A 17,748-nucleotide genomic window follows, 5' to 3' on the forward strand; every position below is an offset into this window, starting at 1 on the left:
GTAGAGTAAAGGCCTCCTGAGAACAGAGGTCTTGCCTTATGCTTAGTTGGATTTCCTACAATGCCCTACTGTCTTGAGCACAAAGGATTTATTCTATAGAAAGAATCCATTTAATAACTATTTGATTTCATACTTCTTCATCGAGGGTCTAGTTCAAGTACCATGTCTTTGCCTCCAACAATTTCCTCTACAATCAATGTAGCTCTTGCCCCAAAAGTTATTAGTTTTCAGGATTTCAGGATCATACTTGAAGGTCATTCAAGACCTCACTGGTCATCTGGTTTCCTTCTTTGCTAAAGAGGAGAATCTGAATTCCAGAAGGGTCAGGGTCACAAGGAGAATAAGTGGTGAAACCAGGATTTGAACCCATGTCTTCTGACTTAGGAGCCAGGCTTCTTTCTACTACACCACACTACATCACAACTAACTAATGAAAAGATGAAAGAGAATGGCCTGTCTTCAAGGGCAATAATAAGAGAAAGATGAAAGTAATGCTAAAGAATAAAGATTCCACTGAGAAATGTAAACAATTCCAGATATCGCCTGAGAAAATTGTATTGTACCTTTGAGACTATAAAGGAAATAAATTTGTCAAAGTTATGGTCTTCAGATGAAAACCTTGGTTTATCTGCTCTCTTCAGACCTAAAGTCTCCTTTAAAAATTTGATTTTTTCCTGGATATTGTTGTAAGAATGACAAGATATCTTAAAGCTCAATGACCATAATTTCAGTAACACATCCTGAGAGACTCCTAGAGTACAACAAAGATTCATGGGAAACTCTCAGGTTCCCCAAAACTTCTAAGGTCAATTTATGGAGGTCAAATGTGTCATCACATAGGCTTGCTAATAACTATTTTTAATTACCCATAAGCCAGTGGAAAAAAATTGTTTAGATATTAATACATAGACTTGAGAATCCTGGATTCTGTAGCATTCTTCTCTTTGGAATGTTTTGATTTGCTTATCCATAAGATGGGGCCATAACATTTACAAGAGATACAATAATAAAATCCTGGACATGGAGTCAGGAAGCAAGGTTTGATTCTCACCTTGGACACTAACCAACTGCATAAATCTTCTCTGTAAACTTCTCCAGCCTCAGTTCCTTTCTCTGTAAAACGGGGTTAGACCCAATGGTCTCTAAAGTTCCTCCTAATGCTAAATCTATGTTATTTTTAACCTTATGAACTAAAAGGACCTAATCTTCTCAAAGTTGAATAGCCTTTGGGTCTCATGTTTATTCATGGCTCAGGATTAAACCTGCTGGAGACTTTGAATCTTCTACTTCTCAATTGCCACCTTCCTACTATGGAGCCAAGAAATGGGTACCTCCAGATATATGGCTTGAGATGAACAAAAGGTCCTGAAACAACCTTTAAAGGGTATTTCAGTATCAGCCTCATCTTAGGAACATTAATCCCTTGAACAGAATATTCTCATTGGTCAAATAGTACTGGCAAAAAGGCAATGAACCATAGGGCCAAGTGGAAAAAGGGTATCAGTTTAATATGCTGATGAACCAGCTCTCCTAAAGCTTCTTATCAGTCCTCCTCAAGATGCCACAAATATCTGTTTAAGGAAGGTACTTCAGTTGTCCAAATGGAAATAGAAAACACCACTGGATGGAAATAAAGATTGGGAAATGCGGAAGGTTTGGGTTTTTTCCTTCTGATCATGAACAGCAGGAAGCAGCTGTCCACAATCATCCTTCTCTTGTTCAATAATTACCTTACTCCATTGAACTTTCACCATTATGGGAGACCACCTGAGACCCTGGAAATTTAGTCTTTCTGACTGGCCACAGTCCATAAAATTAGATTTTTAAAATAGCAATGGCAGCTATTTAAAAAAATAACAATAAAACCAAGTAACATTATACAAATAATGATGTGAAAAAGACCACTAGGTGCCCTTTGGGCTCTTCTGTCATCATCTGTAAGCAAAGGTCATTTTAGATCAGAGAATCTTAACCTGGGGTCTTTGACCTTAGCTTTTTTTTTAAATCATTTGATAGAATATTTCAATACAACAAGTTTCCTTAGAATCTTATGTATTTTATTTTAAAACATGATTCTGGAAAGGGATCTGCTGACTTCACCACACTTATTGCCAAAGGTTCAGGACACAAACTGATTAAAAAATAGTTTAGCCTAAAAAACAGAAAGAAAAAGTAGTTCAGGGACCCTGGTTTAAGAAATCCTGAACTGGGGGCGGCTAGGTGGCATAGTGGATAGGGCACCGGACCTGGAGTAAGGAGTACCTGGGTTCAAATCCGACCTCGTTCACTTAATAATTACCTAGCCGTGTGGCCTTGGGCAAGCCACTTAACCCCATTACCTTGAAAAATCTAAAAAAAAGAGAAGAAAAGAAAAAAAATAGAAATCCTGAACTAGATCATCTATATCTAGCTATATAAGTGTAGATGGACCAGCCAAGGAGGAGGTTGGAAAGAGGAATTTCAAATGAGAGGGTTGTGGGAAGAAATTTCAAGAGTCTGGCCAGGGTCTGTCTGCATTAAGGGAGTTTTGCCTATCTGGAGGGCTGGGCATGGAAGTACCAGGCATAGGAAAGAGAGGGCAAGAGGTACCAGAAGTCATCCTTTGTTCTACCTCAGCCATTCACACCATGGAGCATCAGTACCTGGTGGGAACCATCTGGACCTTATCCTCTTCAAATATTCAACTAATGTTAAAGATGACTAGGTTTTATGCATTTACAAGAGACTGGTTGGGTAGACTAGTCTAAAGATCCTTAGATTAAAAGTGCTTTTTATTTCTCCTTTCAACATTTTTTAAACTACATTTTCTTGATCAAAGTAATTTTAGAAGACCATGGGATCCTAGGGTGTCCTCATCTCTCAGATCTAAATGTGGAAGGGACCCTAGAGATCACATAGCCCAACCCCTTCATTTTATAGATGTGACTGATGAAGCTCAGAGACTTTCAGTGTCTTGCCCAAGGTGCCACGTACTAAGCATCAAAGAGGAGATGTGAGTTCAGGCTAAATGCCCTCAGTTTCCTTTGCGTCCCTCTGTATGAAGCACCATTTGTTTCGGGATGTCAGTTCCCAGAAAGTCAGAACCTGGCTTATTATGAGTGTGGCGAATGATGGGCAGGAAGTCAGGGAAACAGAGGAAGACTTGTCTGAGGTGATGCAGAAGAAAGAAAGCTGAGCCAAAAGGATAAGTTACACAATGACTTCAGCAACATAAATAAAGACAAAACCAAAGGCAGCACAATTCAAGTCCCATACAAATGATGGAAATCAAAGGACACATTCCCTTTCAAAAAAGGAACTTGAGAAATGGAGAGTGATGTGTATCATGAGCGGCAGTGACTCTCCTGGGAAATCTTGCTGGACTCTCCTGGGAAATCTTGCTGGACTCTAGGAATTCGAGTTGGAGTCAGAATTAGGGTTAGAGGTGGAGGGTTAGTTGGGGCTGAGAAGGGAAGGGTTGGTTACAGTCCCAGTTACAGTTGATTGTATTTTGGTCTGGTTTGGGGGAGGAGGGAGGAAGCGTGCAGCGGGACAACCCCGCGCTTCAATTTTAAAATATTTACCAATTGACTGAAGAAAAATCAATAATAAAAGATAAATGTAAAGAACCAGCAACAACAAACCTGAAAAACGGGTTGGTTGGTTGGTTGGTTCTTGTCCTTCGTAAGCTGTAAAGTGAGGGGGGCAGGGTTTGACAAAATGATGTCTGAGGTCCTTTTGGTGCTAGGACTATGAAGGTGGAAGGACACATCTGCTATCGAACTCAGTGACTATAGCATCCCTGTTTTGTTGCCCTGTTTTTCCCATCTCTTGGAATGGCTTGCTGGATAGGGAAAGAAAGAGGGATATATTCTTCTTTGGGGTTTTTTATTTGCTTGTTTTCACTTTTGTTTTTTGCAAGGCAATGGGGTTAAGTGACTTGCCCAAGGCCACACAGCAAGATAATTATAAATGTCTGAGGTCACATTTGAACTCAGGTCCTCCTGACTCCGGGATTGATGGTCTATCCACTGCACCCAACAAGCTGTCCTGAGACGAATGCATGCTTATTTAAAGATAAGGTAGGAATAAAAGAATCCCATTAAAAAAAATAAATATTAAAGCAAAGTAATGTGGTACAGTAGATAGAGTGACAGGGGTTTGGAATTGGGAAGACCAGTCTCAGACACTTTTTAGCTGCATGACTCTGGGCAAGTCACTTAGCCTCTGTTCTACTCAGTTTCCTCATTTGTATAATGGGGATAATAATGACAATTACCTCAAAGGGCTATTGATAAGATCAAATGAGATAATAATGGTAAAGTAATTACCAACTTTGTTGATGTTCACTCACTCAGTCATGGCAAAAAGCTCCATGTTAATTGTTAGCCAGTATTGTTGCTGCTGTTGTAATCGCTATGATTTCCCCAGGAATAAGTGAGAATAACACTTACCTTCCACACAGCGACAGCCTTCTTGCAGAACGCGGGCATACATGTCCACCTTGGACTGGGAGAGCAGCTGGTCGCCAGTCAGATATGTGTTGTGGGAGGAGGCGATGTAATAGTTGCAGAGGGGTTGGTCCATGTCTTGGAACACTTCAGAGTGCAAGGGGTTAAAGACATCACAGGCAGGACTCCGCATAAAGTTTGTAAAACCTTTCATCAAGGAAGAGACAAGAAAGATTTTGACCATAACATGTTGAAACTCAGAGAGGTGGACCCGGACCCTGGACATTGGCGTTAAATTAAATCCATTTTTGTAGCCACCCCATGATGGGAGGTTATCACTATATTAACTACTGATCACCTCGCCATCAAGGCAACATCTTTTCTTCTACAATAATTACAGCATGTTCTTACCAGTAATCTCTCTGGAGCCCCAGTGATCAGCTCCCTTATCAGTTAAAAATAAGAACTATCTGAAATCCAAGTTCAATCCAGCTCACATCTACGTCTGAGTGAGCTCATAATACCTGTGGGTTTTTGTAGATGGAAACACCAAGGACCATAAAAAAGTGTCCCAGGTCAAAAATCCAAGTTAAGCACTGAAAACTGCAAAATTACTCATTTGGTGGGGGCGGGGGGGGGGGGGGGGAATAGTTAAATTGGTAAAATTAAAAGCTTTCTTGCATTTTTTAAAATCTTGATTTAAAATGAACACTAAATTGTAGGAAAACAACAGAGAAAGATTTTCAGTGCATACTTGGGCAAATCTAATAACAATAGGGACATTGAGACCAAAATGAGTTCTAGGTCATTCCATTGTTTATTTTTGTGGACAGCTTTATAACCACCATCATAGTAGGAATGATGACAATTATAATTGTTACCAATGAGCATTGTCAGGATACAATCTGAGACTGACAAAATTGGATCTTCTCTTCTGCAGTCTTGTACCCTGTCCGAGTAAAGCCATTGGAAATGCAGGTTGGGATGAACTCAATAGGCAATGGTTGTTTTGGTCAGTGTGTGTTACTTTGTGTATCCTATGCTTATAGACTATTACATAGAAGGGTAAGAAGCATAAATGATGGATTCAACTCAATTTAATTCAACTAAGATTTGTTGGGGCAGGAATAGAGGTGGGGCAGTGGGCCATAAAGACAAAAATGAAATCGCTCCTGGTCTCAATCATCTCAAATTCTAATGCAGCAGGAGCAATAAATTATGGCAATAATGACAAAGTACAGTGCCTGCCAATGAAGAGGCCTTCAAAAATATTAATAGACCAAACAAACAGCAGTCCCTATGTACCAACATAAAACAATTTTAGGGTTGTATTTTTTTCTAGGTAGCCAAGAAATATGCCAAAGAACTGAGCACAGAGAAATCTAAAGAAAAACAGAACCACTGGGTACATATAATTCAGAAGCTGCAAGTAGGCAGACCGGTCTCCTGGAGTGCAATCAAGGCAATCATTCAATTGATGGTTAAGAAAAAGCCCAAAACAACCCTAGGGAAACTTAGTCATCTCTCCTTAGTCATCATTTTACCTCTGCTTTCCTTTGAAATTAGTTTTTCTCAATAAAAAATAACAAAATTATATAGGTTCAACTAGATTATTTATGTTCAAATGAGTAAAAGGAACAGGAGAAAGGGGGAAAATGAAGTAATTTAGTATATTAAGTAATATTCCCATTTTATGAAACACAGGAACGAAGAGTATTTAGTAATGATGAGTAAATGCAAAGTAAGCCTGATATCCATAATAGTTAGCATTTAAGTGTAGTTCTTTAAGATTTGAAGAGCACTTTAAATATATGATCTCATTTGATTCTCATAACTCTGGGAGGTAGATGTTCTCATTATTTCAATTTAAAGGATGAGGCTACAAAAAGTTCAAACAGGGTCACATGGCCCCTTATGTGTCTAAGATTGCATTTGAACTCAGTTCTTCCTAATTTGGAGTCCAACATTCTATCCATTATACAATCTAGGATAACTTCAGACCAGTCGAAAGGAAGAGAAAATCAAACTTTGGAGAAATAAGCCAGGAAGCTGTCAGGATGGCATGGCACTATCACCATAGAGGACACTAAAAGTGCGTAGGCTTAGTTTCACTTCATGCCAATAGTCTAAGATTTATTATTAAAAGGATAGTTCATGAACTATGAAGCAAGAAACAGTCCGGCTTCCTTCAGCAAGTCATGCCAGATGAACCTTGTTTTGACAGGACTACTAAACTGGAAGATAAGGAGAATGCTGCAGATGGAGCTGACCTAGATTTCAGATGTGATGAAGTTCCTGATACTGTTCTTGCAGAAAAGGCTAGATAATAATATAGTTTGATAGATGAGACACTGTCTGGGCCACTGGACCTAACAAGTAGACATTATACCTCCATGTCAGCTTGGAAGGAGGTCTTGGAAAAGAATACCCAAGGATCATTCTTAGCCATGGGCTAGTCAACATTTTGATCAATGACTTAAATAAATACATAGACTGTTGTCTTTAAGTACGTGAATCTCTGTCATATGTTAGTGGAAATCTTCCTGTTCTGTTGTGCCCCAGAGGGCAGAGCCAGAGCCAGGAAAGGGAGAGGCAAAGGGGATTTAGATCTGAAGTCAAGGAAAGTTTCCTAATAATTAGAGCTATAGAAAAGTGAACTGGGAAGTCTTGGGAAGCAGTACTCCAACTCCATAAGCCAAATGACCTAAATTACCACTTATTAGGTGCAATACAAAGGGGATCATTATTCAGGGTCAGATTGGATTAGATGGCCTCCCCTTATAAATCTAAAATCTTGTGATGCCACCCAAAAGGCATGTGGATAAACAGGATATGAATTAGACAGAATCCTAAGGATTAGGATGGACTCCAGATAGGACCAAGAAGAGAGATGATTGAAAAGGGGACTCTAATAGAGGCAAGGGCAGAAGACAATGGCTCAGTAATGAAAACAAGGGTGACTTAATTCTGGGTTTAAGGAACAAGGTTCTGACCGGTACCACAAAGGGAATGGTCATATGCTATCTATTTTATGACTTCTGTTTTGAGAAGTTCCTGCAAAAATAGTGATGTTTCCCCTATGAGAGGAGAAAGGAAAGAAAGGTTCATAGGAAATGTGCATGCATGCACTCTCTCTCTCTCTCTCTCTCTCTCACACACACACACACACACACACACACACAAACACAGAAAAACTAATAGAAAAACCAAAGAAATGAGCAAATCAAGGTCCTAACATTAAGAGTCAGTAATGTCAGATAAAAGCAGCATTATGAGACTCAAATGAGAAAATGAATATAAAGCACTTTGGAAAACTTAAAACATTATGCAAATGCTATTTAATATTATATTGTTACTATTAGCCTCTAATCTGGTGATGGCTTCATTCTCTTAGACTTTTACCTCCCTCCTTTTGAGCTCGGACAATGCCTACAGAGCAACTGATAAAGGTTGAGCAACTGGCCATTGGTGGGGTAAAAGGCATCCATACACTTTTAAATTTAATTATTAATTAATTATTAATTAAATATTAATATTTCCTTAAATCTAGATAGCAACAACAGAATGAATGATGCCCTGATTAATAACATGGCCAATTTCTGAGGTGCAAATCCTCCCTCCCCCCACAAAATTTAACAACTGGCTAACAACTGGTCAGAGCTAATTCCAGTAAAATAAAAAGAACCAAAATACCAGGAGAAGCCTCTTGAAGGAACAAGGCAGCCACAACTCTCAGACTCCCTGAAGAGAGAGTGAACCAAGTAGGAGAACCTTCAGAGTGGTTTAAAAACTAAAAACAAAACCCAGCTCTTAAGGGATAGGAATGAAGACCTGACATGACCTGAAGAAGAATGTTGGCCAACTTTAGGGTCCCCTCTAGAGCCCAGCCTTCTTTCCAACTCCTTGCATCAGTTTAATATGGTCAAGTATAATAAGAAATAAATGTTTCGACTGTAAGGGTATTTTACCTTCAATGCCAAGGACATTTTTCTCCTTGTTTTCCTCCGAAACTTCAAACTTCTTTATGATGTCAACACAATATTCTGGAGTCACATTGGTCATCTAAACCAAAAAGGCAGTATTTGTTAGTGCAGCATCCATGAGGTTTTGTTATCTGATAAAAGTGTCACTATACAAGGGACCTTAAACTCTACCTGAAATGTAAGCAAAGGCTCAGAAATAGGAAAAGAATGAATCCACCAGTCCTAAAGTGATATTTCTAGGTTGTTTCCAAGCCTTTCACAAGGGATGTGTTTTTAACTTACCTTACTCAGGTATGGGTTGAAGAAGACAGCCTCCAGGGTGGGTGCTCTATGCACTGTGCCACCTAGCTGCCCTCTAACAACTCAGATTCTATGAACTCCATCTAGAATGTGAAACTGGCTTGAATGGGATGCCAATTCCACCTATCCACAGTAGAACTCACTATTGTTCCCCTAGGTTTGCTCTTCCTTCAGACTTGCCGGGACTCTCCACGGCCCCCAATCACCTAGGGGAGGAGCTTCAGGGAGGAGCCCAACACTTCCTTCCCCTTCACCTTCTAACTCATCAGTTGTCCCATCTTATTTCTGTCTCCATAATATCATCTGCATCTTCTTCTTTCTCTCTAGACACTTTAGTTCAAGCCCTCCACCACTAAGGCCTCCTGCTACGGCTTCATGTCACCATATTGTCTCCTCTCCAATCCAACCTGCCAGAACAATTGTCAAAAAATGGTTCAGCCCACTATTGTTCTATTAGAAACCAGGAGGGACGGGATTTCAGGGAAACCTGGAGGGATTTGCATGAACTGATGCTGAGTGAGATGAGCAGAACCAGAAAAACACCATATACCCCAACAGCAACATGGGGGTGATGATCAACCTTGAAGGACTTGCCCATTCCATCAGTGCAACAATCGGGAACAATTTTGGGCTGTCTGCAAAGGAGAGTGCCATCTGTATCCAGATAAGGAGCTGTGGAGTTTGAACAAAGTACAAGGACTATTCCCTTTAAATTAGAAAAAAAAACAGATATCTTATGTCTGATCTTGTTACCTTTTAGACTTCTCTTCTCCTCTTTAAGGATCTGATTTCTCTCTCATCACACCCAATATGGATCAAGGTACAACATGGAAACAAAGTAAAGACTGACAGAGTGCTTTCTGTGGGGGGGAGGGGGGAGGGAAGCAAGATTGGGGGGAAAATGTAAAACTTAAATAATATCTTTAATAAAAATAAATTTAAATTTAAAAAAATGGTTCAGCCTCAGAAATGCTTCAGTGCCCCCCCCAGTTCTTCCAGTGAGAAAAGAACCAAAAAGATGATCCCATCTACATGCTTATTTCACGTGTGAGTAAAATCACATCAAAATTGTTTGCTAATGAAAACAGCATCAGCTGGAAGACCAACTGTACTGCTCAGGAATAAAGGAGGGAATGGGGGGGGAATATTCCCCACACATTGCATAGCTGTGTGCCTCTATGAACATGTATACATATGGATACATGTATATGTGTGTGTGCTTCGTGTGGTGATTGGCACAAATCCTTGCTCACAGACTTGATCTAGACACAGGTTATAGACCCACACATGCAATTGATCAGAAATTACAGGTATTTTCTTAAAATTGTAATTTAAGGGCAATAACACTAGTGACAAAGTTATTCATTAAATTCGGAGGATGTTATTTATAATTCTGAAAATCACTGTATAAATATGGCAGCCTTCCAGTTGCCAACACATACATAATCGAGCATTTTAAATTAATAAAAGAGAAAGGTACAAAGGCCAAGAGAAAAGCCCCTGTGGAGAATTAAAGGAAAGGAACGAAGGAACAGAATGGAGGTGATGGCCCAGGTGGGCTGCCACCTGGTAGTGCCCCCACATCATTGACAACATAGACCCCCTGAACTATAAAAAGTGAATAAAATACAGGGTGCCCCAAAGTCTGGGTCTTGCTTTAAGATTTCATATCTATTGGAGAGTTATTAAATAGCTTCCCAGTATAAGACAGTACTTTAGGGACACCCATATTATGTTTAGAAATACTTTCTTGGGGTGGCTAGGTGGTGCAGTGAATAGAGAGCACCAGCCCTGGAGTCAGGAGTACCTGGGTTCAAATCTGGTCTCAGACACTTAATAATGACCTAGTTGTGTGGCCTTGGGCAAGCCACTTAACCCCATTTGCCTTGCAAAAAACCTTAAAAAAAAGATAGAAATACTTTCTTGATGATCAGTCTCTGGAATCACATCCTTTGTAGTGATCAGAGGGTTGAGGTCTTCCCAAGTTCTTTGTCTTTATAATGTGTTTTTTGTTTGTTGTTTATTGTTCTACTGGTTCTGCTCCCTGCCCTCTGTATATCTGTTAGAGGATTTTGTTTTTCTCTTTTTTTATTGGCAAGGAAGGAGTGAGGGGGGAACAAGCATTTATTTAAATGTCCTTAGTATGGGTATCTAGATAGTATGGTGGATAAAGTACTCACTTTGGAGTCAGGAGGGCCTGAGTTCAAATCCAGACTCAGATACTTAACAATTACCTGACTGGGTGATCTTGGACAAGTCACTTAACCCCATTGTCTTGTAAAAGTCAAAAACAAATAAATGAATAGATAGATGACAGATAGACAGACAGACTTGGTACTTTACAAACAACTCCGTTAATCCTCACAACCACCTGGAGAAATCAATGCAACTGTGACCCTCCATTTATAGTTGAGAAACTGAGACTGTGTATGTGTGTGTGTGTGTGTGTGTGTGTGTGTGTGTGTGTGTAAAATATATATAAATTTAAAGTAATTTGCCACATAACTAATGAGTGTCTGAGACTGAATTTGATCTCAAGTCTTTCAGATTTTAGGCCCAGGGCCCTATGCACTAAAGAAGATAAAAATAAATGCTTCTTAAATTAAAAAAATATTTTTTTTAAAAGAAGGTACTAAAACCCCAAAACTTCCTCCCTCAAATAAGCTTGAAATAAATGTAATTTGAGTCAATGACAGGGTGTTCTTGTTATTTATTAATCTGTCCATGATAACAGCCCTGAGCCAAACCCCCAGTGAGTTTCTTGGGTTCTGGCAATACTGTAAAGCAGTGAACTCTAAGTTCTGGGCTATTACAACATCAGATGTTGCTGTGGTTTTGTTTTACTCCCTGTGCATGCTACTCAGCACTTCAAAGATTGATTCCGAGTTGTTTTGCTCTCTAAATTTCATTGCGTGCCTTAAAGTAAGCAGAGACAGCCTGGCTTGATGGGAAACAAGATAAGGAGGAAATGTGGCAATAAAAAGTGCATTGCATTTTCATGATTATCTGCATGGCCTCAGATCCTCAAACAATCTCTAAACCAGGTGGCTAAATGTACTTTCACCTTGTGGAGACTAAGCACCAGAATTGGAACAGAGACAGAGAAACAGTGGTGAGGAGACTAAGACCATGGTCACCCCAATGGCAACACTCTTCTCATTACCCCACATTGCCTTCAAATTATGAGCGATCCAGTTGGGTTGGTCAATAGACATTTATTAATTGGCTACTGTATACAAAACCATTTCACAGTTGTGGATGCAAGTATTGAAAGCTTACTCCGGTATCTTCTGAACCCAAGCTGCAAGCTCTCAGCCCCCAGACTCCATTTTTAACCTCATCTCAATAATGTATACACTGCCAATAGATAAAGAGAGAAGTGAGAAATAACTCTCTTCCTAGGGAGCAGGGGCAATTTTATTAACACACTGAGGCAGCTCATCTCAACTTGACAAGCACAATGGTGTTATTCATCCAATTTTCAAATTCATAAGAAATGAATGGAAAAGTCCCTTTCCCAGGAAACAAGTATATCCAACCCTCTTCCCAACCCTTTCCTGGGGAACTGTCATTAGACTCAGCTGAATTCTGAACCCCAAGTCACCTCACAGTCAGGTATAAGGGCCTTCATTAGCCAGGTGACATTCATGTGTCAATATAAACTCAGCCAACACTCATCCTAGGAGCAACAACTCACATTTCTTTCTTTTTTCTTTTTCTTTTTTTGTTTTTTTTTTGCAAGGCAGTGGAGTTAAGTGACTTGCCCAAGGTCACACAGCTATTATTACATGTCTGAGGCCACATTTGAACTCAGGTCCTCCTGCCTCCAGGGCTGATGCTCTGTCCACTGTGCCTCCTAACTGCCCTCCAACAACTCACATTTATAATGCACACTGAGGTCTGCAAAGTTCTCTTCAGAAGAACCCTAATGGGAGGAAGATGGGGCCAGGAGTTTACAGAAGAGGAAAATGAAGCAGTAAGACATGAGGTGACATGAATAAGTAAGCTTACGAGGCAGGATTTGAACCCTGATCTCCAGACTCCACATCTGGCACCCTTCTGGCTATGTCTGAGGGGCTGTCTTTATATTGTAATTTCAGGTTTGTGAAATGCTTTACATAAATGATATTATTTGACCCAAATAATAACCCTGAATTAAGTACTATTTTACAGATGAGGAAAGTGAGCTTGAGAGAGGGAGAGATATTTATCCCTGGTCACAGAACAAGTACATGTCAGAGGCAGGATTCTACCCTACATCTCTCCTGGCTCCTAGTGTGCCCATCTTCTTTCCAATTACATCAAGCCAAGAAAATGGCCTTTGAAAGGTTGCTTGCTAACTGCAGAGTCAGAGAAAATAGACCAAGAAAATATAGAGAAAATGTCTTCAGCTCTGAGAAAGTCAAAGCAATATCCTGATCGGGAGGAAAATGAAAAAAAAAAAGTCCGGTCGACAAGGTTCATCGACACCACGGGAAGCTTGGAAAGGAAAAGAAAGGAGTCACAAACAGCTTTAAGGGGGAGAGGATGTGGAGAGGCCGGGAAAGGACCATGACCCTCTGGGGCTCTTTTGAGGGCAATAAAGGAGAAATGAGAGGAGGTAAAGTTAATAAATATCATTGGAGCAGAAATACCGAGCAGCTTCAAAAAAAAAGTGGGGTGAGAAAACAAGAAATGAGATATGGGCATGGCCAGTCTATGATGGTAAAGGCAGCAAAAGTCAAAAAGATGCTAAACCCTCAAGAGAAAATGAGGATTTGATTCAAAATAACCATCAACATCCACCAGCATAACATAATAGTGGATCTGGAGGAGACAGAGAGACCCGGGTTCCGATTCTGCTTCAGACAGCAACTGCATGGCTGGGCAAGTCATGTAACCTCTAGGTAACCCAGTTTCTATATCTATAAAATGAAGGGTTTGGATTCAATGGATCGGGGCCCCTCTAACTCTGAACCTTCTATTCTATAAATGAAGCTTTCCCATGTACATTCTCCTGCTCAATAACATGGAAAGCTCATTGGGAGCATTCAAGACCCCAATTTTGTCTCCCTCCCAGTCCGTCAGATTCCATAGCAACAGAAAGATGAAATGTGAGCAAGCAGCCATGCTGAGGATTGCCAATAGGGATAAAATGAAAATGTATTGTTCTTAAACTCCGCAAAATATTCAAGCAAAAAGATGGGGGGGGGGAGGCGAGGGAGTGGAGAACAACTCTAGGACTATGAAATCAGAAGAGTAATTGTTGGTGCCACTGGGAAAGATCTAAGTTGTCATTAGAAATACAGAAGAGAAATTGAAAGGCAAAACTCAAGTTTAGTCCCTTGGAGCAGCAGATGAAAAACATCTGCAATGATTTTTTCAGTGAATATGGAAAGTTACAAAAGGGAGACTTAGAGTGGTCTGATCCCCATTTACGTGACATTAGCACTTGAGAGACCAGGAAAACTCCACGAATTCCCCCGGCTCTGCTCCACTCAAAGAATGAAGCACACCCAGAGTCGCAAAGGCATCAATTCAGTCTTTGCAGAGCTTCAGTGGAATCAAAAGTAGGGCCCATGAGCAGATATTTTATTTAGCTAATAAAAAGTAGCTTGTCCTCAGCCTCCCTGACAGGCAGGAATATCATCTCTCCCTACAACAACCAACAAGGAAAATTTGCCAACATCGGTCACTAACAGACTCGGCCATCAATCCCAATCTCCTAAATCACTGCCGCAAAGGTGAGCAGAGAGCCACTGCCTTTGGCCAGGGCTTTCTCCACAGTCAGTCTCCTTGTTTAGACCCAGACATTTTCTTTTTCTTTTTTTTTTTTTAGGTTTTTTTTGCAAGGCAAATGGGGTTAACTGGCTTGCCCAAGGCCACACAGCTAGGTAATTATTAAGTGTCTGAGACCGGATTTGAACCCAGGTACTCCTGACTCCAGGGCCAGTGCTTTATCCACTACGCCACCTAGCCGCCCCAGACCAAGACATTTTAGATTAAATGGTTTCTTAGAAACAACATTAAACACTAAAATGAACAACCAAACCACCTTAATAACTGTTTCCAATATGCCCACATATTAACATATCAATGAGTATTAGAATACCTCTTAAGAGAAATTCAACAGAGCAACCACCCACACTGGAAAACGGGAATGGTTGAAAAATGCACATGGCCCACACAGGCATATATCAGGATCCAGTCCATCAGTACAGACAGGATTCTTGCCCTAAGCCAGGCAAGAGGCCTGGGAAATGAACTATTTGCCAAACTATTTTTACCTATCACAGGAACATCTGACAGAAGTGACAGAGGACTGGGGAATTCATTCCAGGCAGCATAGAGGGCAAGTAACTGCTAAAAAACAAAGTCTAGGGAGAGAATTATCCTCTCTCCAGTTTATCTGAAAGAGGAAATAAAGGCAGAGGCAGGAGGGGCATCCAGGTAAAAATAATGGAGAAAAACCACATGAAGCAAGGCTATTCTTCTCTATAGCAAGAAAGTAAAAGACGGAAGAAAGTGTTGAAGAGGAAAAGGACCACCAAATACTTGGTGCTGAGGAATAGGTCGGAGGCTTTCTATGAAGGAGAGTGTTGGTCCAGCATGTTGGGTGGATGCTCCGAGAGAAGGGGTGGGGGCGGAGGGAGGGAGAGGGAGAGAGACAGAGACAGAGACGGATAGAGAGAGAAAATGAGAGAGACAGAGAGAGATAGAGAGACAGAGAAAGACAGAGAGATGAGAGTGTATGTGAATAGGCAATGTGCAGTGGTAAGCCAGGAAATTGTACCTCTGAAGAGAGTGCCTGACCCTTCTAAGATATATATATACATATATATATGTATATATATATATATACATATATAAAACATATATTTCAATATATATATATATGTACATGTTTATCTCCCTATATATCTATAAAGATATATAGATCTCTTCTTTATACCTTTAGCTAGCCATATCTCTCTCTGTAGACATATATAGAGATATAGAGACATAGAGATAGATAGATATATCGATATACTGCTCCCTACTCCTTTGGGCTGTGATCTCATCAGAGTGAGTCCTCCCTTCAGTGTTCGAAGCTGCCAAGCCAGCCTCATCACCCCCAGTGATGCTCATCTGGGTCCTCCCCTAAATCCTCCATCACAGAGCTCCTTCCTCTCGAGCTTCTGCAACTCTACCGGTCCCCCTTGAGCCCTCAGACCGTGCACCTGTGAGCCAGTGCTCTCTCTGCATCACTCTCCCACCTCCTTGGGTGCTATGTGTTACACATAAGTCATCCTTGGTAATTGGCTCCATCCTCCTTCCCACCCACCTTGTATCTCTCCACTGTCCTTTGAGTCACCTGCAATTTTGACTCTTTCAAAATTGTGAGATTCCATGAATCAGAGCCTTCACACATTCCCAGGAGAGTAGTGTAGTTGAAATGATGGATTGGAGGGGTGGACTCTTTTGAGCAAGGGAACAGTACAAGCACTTTGCCTTCTCTCAGATATAATCCAGCCTACTGTCTTCATCCTCATCATTCAACTTTAGATCACTTGTCCCTTTATGCACATAAATCAGCAAAATCTTTTACTCATCATTGACAGACAGAATACGGTTAATGGAAGCAAATATCAGCAACTGGAAAGAAAGGGAACCATCTCATTTTCACTTTTTATGAAAATTCTCATTTCCCTGAAAGTTAATATGCTTTGTAATTTAATTAATTTCAGATTCGAGGCAAGTGGAATCCAGGCTAATTTAGAACACCGAGTCAGATACTGAAAAGTATTTTGCCATCGGCGGTGTCCTTATTTACTTCACACAATCTACTGAGTCACAGTGGCCAAGACATTTTCCCAACTTAAAATGTATTGATTAAATTGAATAGACCAAGGAGGAGTGGTCTTTGGTCAGGAGTTACTGTCATCGTCCCCACCAGATCATCCAGCGGCAGTGAAGTGTTAGCCTGCGGTTTTGGAAACATTAGTAAGTAAACAGGATTTCCCTGATGTCAATGGAGGTCTGAAAATACTAAACCACAGGAACAGCATTCAAGAAAACTCAGTTTCTAAGGATAAATGAATCATATTAGGATTCCTTTCCTTTGCGTCTCTTATTTTCTTTGAGGAATTCCCCTTAGTTGGGTATTCTTAACCTGAAATCAATTGGTTCTCTGGGGAAGGTCATCTTAAATTTAAAAGTGAAACTGGGACTTGTCAAAAACCAAAAATTGACCCAACTGCGTGCATGCACAATCATATCTACTGGCAACCAGATACATTAGCTCTGTCTGGCGATATTCTGATCTGCTCCAACTAAATTGAAAGACCCATTCTAGCCCTGATGAGGCAACCTGATTTGAAAGCAGGTGATGTGTCAAATTAGCTGGTTTGGGATCAAAAGATGAATTTTTCAGAATGAATTCTTAGAATACATTTCTGAGATTCTCAAAGACTCAATAAGGATTATATTACAAAATAAAATTCTATAACATGGTTGTTCAATCTTTTAGTTTTTCTGGGCCACATCGCCCAATAAAAACTTGTCAAGGGTCACACATAAAATTTCATATTTACCTATGTCTACAATGTACCCCATATTACCAATGCACACAATAACAGAATACAATAAAGCTGCAGGAATGGACTCTGAAGGTCACATGCAGCCCATCGGCCATGGGTTGGACACACCTACTTTAAAAGATTCTAGACTGAGTAGCTAGAGAACCAGCCCTGGAATCAGGAGGACCTGAGTTCAAATCCAGCCCCAGACACTTAAGAATTACCTAGCTGTGTGACCTTGGGCAAGTCACTTAACCCCAAGGCCTTAAATAATTTAAAAAAAAAAAGATTCTAGACTTCAAATGACAGGAATAATAGTCCTAGTCCCAACAGATAGTAAGAATACAGTAAATGCTTACTGATTGATTGGTTGCTGTAGGATTAGAGAATTGTGTGCTAAAGGCATCCTAGAGGTCACCATAGACTTTTCATTTGGCAGGGGAGGCAACTGAGACTTAGAAACATTAGTAAATACTTGTGGATGGGTTGATTGATCAC

The 17,748-nt window shown here is 40.3% G+C and overlaps 1 protein-coding gene across 4 annotated transcripts in view; it reads right to left on the minus strand.

Annotated features, from left to right (window-relative positions):
• The window catches only part of PLCH1 (phospholipase C eta 1), a 198,692-nt gene that overhangs the window by 48,025 nt on the left and 132,919 nt on the right, over positions 1-17,748 (minus strand). For all 4 annotated transcript variants that reach the window (XM_074190792.1, XM_074190791.1, XM_074190793.1 and 1 more), the window contains 2 exons: positions 8,399-8,492; positions 4,434-4,637 (listed from right to left, as the gene is read on the minus strand). In XM_074190792.1, the coding sequence (XP_074046893.1) occupies positions 4,434-4,637; positions 8,399-8,492 (298 nt within the window). The remainder of the gene's footprint in view (positions 1-4,433; positions 4,638-8,398; positions 8,493-17,748) is intronic.

This window comes from Macrotis lagotis, chromosome 6, assembly GCF_037893015.1.
Source record: "Macrotis lagotis isolate mMagLag1 chromosome 6, bilby.v1.9.chrom.fasta, whole genome shotgun sequence".
Classification (NCBI taxonomy): Eukaryota; Metazoa; Chordata; class Mammalia; order Peramelemorphia; family Peramelidae; genus Macrotis; species Macrotis lagotis.